Genomic DNA, 3470 nt, shown 5'->3' on the forward strand with positions numbered 1-3470 from the left:
GACCCTCATGGGCTCACTTCACCTCCTGGTTTCTGATATTATCTAGTCTCACCTGCGAGACCTGGTCCCAGTCCCACAGCTTGGAAGTCGCTGAACGGTAAGTCCACCATCAAGGTGGCTGGAGGAATGAGAGTTGAAGAACGGGTGGGTGTGGGGAGGGGGCTTCCCTGTAGGAGCCCAGAAAGTTCCAGAATCTGAAACAGGAGGTGACAAAAGGCTTATGGAGCAGAAGGGTCAAGGCGGCTGGGGCTAACACGGGGGCTGCTGGGTGAGAGGGTCTCATGGGGACCGTGTTCCCTCTGCACGGGTGGAAGAGACATCCAATAGTTTCCAGAACCAGCAGAGAGGGCCCGGCAGAGCCTTGAGCAGAAACAGGAGATGCGTGTGCTTGGCAGACATGGGGTTCTGGGGTGGCCGGCAGGTCAGCTGGCACTGCCCACTCCTGGAAGGCACGGTGGGGCTGTCTCATGAAGACTGCCGGACCCTCACGGTCACGCTGGAGTTGGTCACACGGGCTCCATAGTGGCCAGCCCAGAACTGCGTGTCCTGGCCCCAGTGTTCAAAAGATACAAAGCGGACGCCAGTCGGTAAGGTGCAGAACACGTGGCTGACCTGGAGCAGGGTGAAGGTGCATCAGCTCCACGGTGCAAAAGGTCGGCCTCCTGAGGTGGAGGCTGGGGACTGGCCCTTGACCTCCAGCGGTCAAGACACCGTGCCTCACATCAGAACCCACGGTCAGATTCCTGGCTCCTGTTCTAGAATCTGGCCTCTTGCTCCCCAGGAGGTCAACCCTGACTGGTTTCCCTTCGGATCTGAGTGGATCTTTCTATCACCAAGAATGCGGCAGAAGTGGTACCAGCAGACTTCTGTCAGGTGGCTTCCGAGGCCAGCTGCTACTGTGGTGTCCCCAGCCTCTCCCTCCCCCGGTTCCCTGAATCTCAAGATCTGGGGGGGGGGGGTGTTGCTGCAGCAAGCAGCGGTGCAGAGAGGTGTTAGGGACATGCACAGAGCATCCACTGGCTACCACAGACCCCCCTGCACCCCCCCAGCCATCCACATCTGAAGGTCATTGTCTGCACTGGCCTGGACACATAGGTCAACCTGCAGCCAGAGGTCCAGCTGAGAGCTTCTCCCAGCTCCGGCCGAGCTTGGGGTGGGGGGCACCTCCTCTCCCCAGCCCCATTCAAGACTCACACGGGGGCTTGGCAGCGTGGCCTAGTGGCTAAGGTCCTCGCCTTGATCCCGTATGGCCGCTGGTTCTAATCCCGGCAGCTCCACTTCCTCTCTGTCTCTCCTCCTCTCAGTATATCTGACTTTGTAATAAAAATAAAATAATAAATCTTAAAAAAAAAAAAAAAAGACTCACACGGAAACAGACACTGTTGTTCCACTGCTGCACAGGGTCCGGCGCTACCGAGAATTTGTCCAGGGTGACGTGGTCGGCGTCCAGCAGCTGCACGTGGAGCCGGTACCTGCAGCCGCTGTCGTGGCGGGCTCCCCACCTGCAGCAGGCAGTGAGGGGGGCCTTGAGTGGAGCTTGCCACCCCCTCTCTAGGTGGGGGTGACTCCCCATTATGCAAATCAAGCTCCTCCAAGGGCTGTCCCGAGGGGTTGGTCAGGCGGTGCAGCCGGTGAAACTTCCACAGCAGAGTACAGGTTCGAGTCCCAGCCATACCACAGGAGGGGATGGGGAGCGTGGGGCTAGCTCGGGCATGAGCTCAGAGGCCACACTCACCAATCAGAGACACAGATCTCCAACTCGCCACTGTCCAGCAGCTCTGGCCACAGCCCCTCCTCCTCCAGGTTCAAGGTCTGCTTCTTGGAACACCACCTGCGGAGGGAGGGAGTCAGTACAAGACTAGACAGGCCCTTCTTCCCCGCAGGGAGCCCGGCCCGCCCTCGGGCTGGGTAGGGGGGCGGTGGCCACCTGAAGGAAGTCACGAAGCAGGTCTGTGCCGGGGCCCCGGGCACGGCGTGTATGTTTTCTTCTACCGCCCAGCCGCTACCACCGTGCTGGACCTTCCACTGCCGCAGACCCTCTGAAAGGACAGGAGACTCGGAACCAGCGTCCCAGGAACCCCCAGCGTCCCTCAAGCCACACGCAGTGGCCCTCTTCGCCCCCCCCCCAGCCCCGACCACCCCAATCCTTTCGCCCTGGATCCTCACCTTGACCGCACGGGTTGCGGATGAGGTTGCGTCCGAGCGGTCTGAGCTCGCAGAAGCAGCCGAGGCGGCAGCTGGCCAGGGGCGGGTAGCTGCGGACGAGCTGCAGCACAGCGCGGCCAGCGGCGCTGCGGTCGCGGGCCAGGACGAGCAGCCACAGGGCCTGGCTGTCCACCAGGGCGCGCCAGCGCCGGCACACCGGGCGGCAGCGGCCGAGCAGCGTGCGCGGGGGCACGTGGCTCAGCACTTGCAGCAGCAGCTCGGGTGGCAGTTGGCTCAGGTCCAGCAGCACCTCTGGCTCCTCCTGGGGCTCCTCCTGGGGCTCCTCCTGGGGCTCCTCCTGGGGCCCTGGCGCGGGGACCCGGTCGGCCCGGGCCTTGGAGATCGCCGAGGCCCCCATGGATGGTCCCCGCCTCCGGGCCGGGCTGCGGGAGGGGCAGAGGCCGGCGTCAAGGCCCGGCAGCCTCCGCGGCGCGCGGCCTGCGGGCCTGGCCTTCGGCCGCCGAACCCGCAGCCTCTCGCCCGGACCTGGAGTGAGGGTGGGCCGCCGCCGCCTGCTCATCCCTCCTTGCTTGGGTCCTGGCTCAGGCCCCGGAAGCCCACCCTGAGCTCCAGCTGCCCGGGCGACCCTAAGGCCCCGCGTCCCCTTCGTCCCCGCCCCTGGCCGGTTATCTCTGGCCTCTCACCAACTCGCTGCCGGCCCCTCCCTGCCCTCCGGGCTTCCCAGACCCCACCTTCGGACCGCGGGCGTCGCCGCCCACGCCGGCGCGGCTCCGGGCGGGTGCGGGCCAAGGTCGCGCTCTGCCGGCGCGCGCGCGGCTCCCTGACCCTCTCGCCGACTGCCTGTCGCGGAACGCGTCGGACTCCTGGCAACTGGAACCTCGCGAGTGGGTTCATGTCCACGCCGAGGGTGAAGGCACGTCTTGCCTTGTTCCACAGGTACCAAACCTGAGGGCTGTGAGCGGCAGACGCTTTATGCTAAGTGCCAGGGTGTTACAGAGGGCTAGGGTAACGGGGTGGGGGGGTTTGGACCCAGCAGTCCTTGCTTTTAACCTGTGTGCTGTGACTGGACCACGAGCCGTCTCGGTAGCAGAAATCCAGACCTGTTCTTACAGGGCACCTACCTTCTAGAGTGAGACGCATTTGCTGACAGTCAATGAGGAAACAACGGTGCTTCAGATGGCAAATTTCTCTCTCACACACACCCCACTCAACCTCTCCACGGGCAGAAAAAAAGAGGGACCAGGCTCCAGGGCCACAGAACATTAAATCAGACTGCTGGGAGGTGCTCAACAGTGGACACAAGT

At 63.5% G+C, this 3470-nt stretch overlaps 1 protein-coding gene across 1 annotated transcript; it reads right to left on the reverse strand.

Moving 5' to 3' along the window:
* Positions 1-323: 323 nt before the first annotated feature.
* LOC101523315 (F-box only protein 27) lies at positions 324-2838 on the reverse strand. The gene is made up of 5 exons (XM_004595176.2): positions 2167-2838; positions 1928-2039; positions 1736-1831; positions 1367-1502; positions 324-612 (listed from the first exon to the last, which is right to left on the reverse strand). Exons 1-5 carry the CDS (start codon positions 2723-2725, stop codon positions 466-468), a joined length of 1050 nt encoding a protein of 349 aa, XP_004595233.2. The 5' UTR covers positions 2726-2838; the 3' UTR covers positions 324-465.
* Positions 2839-3470: the final 632 nt, after the last annotated feature.

The sequence above is a fragment of the Ochotona princeps genome, chromosome 16, assembly GCF_030435755.1.
Source record: "Ochotona princeps isolate mOchPri1 chromosome 16, mOchPri1.hap1, whole genome shotgun sequence".
Taxonomy (NCBI): domain Eukaryota; kingdom Metazoa; phylum Chordata; class Mammalia; order Lagomorpha; family Ochotonidae; genus Ochotona; species Ochotona princeps.

Coding starts and splice junctions, on each gene's coding strand:
- LOC101523315 (XM_004595176.2), bottom strand. CDS start 2,725: ATGAGCAGGCGGCGGCGGCCCACCCTCACTCCAGGTCCGGGCGAGAGG. Junction 1,503..1,735: donor GAGATCTGTGTCTCTGATTG/GTGAGTGTGGCC, acceptor TGCCTGCTGCAG/GTGGGGAGCCCGCCACGACA. Junction 613..1,366: donor ACAACAGTGTCTGTTTCCGT/GTGAGTCTTTTT, acceptor ACCCTGCTCCAG/GTCAGCCACGTGTTCTGCAC.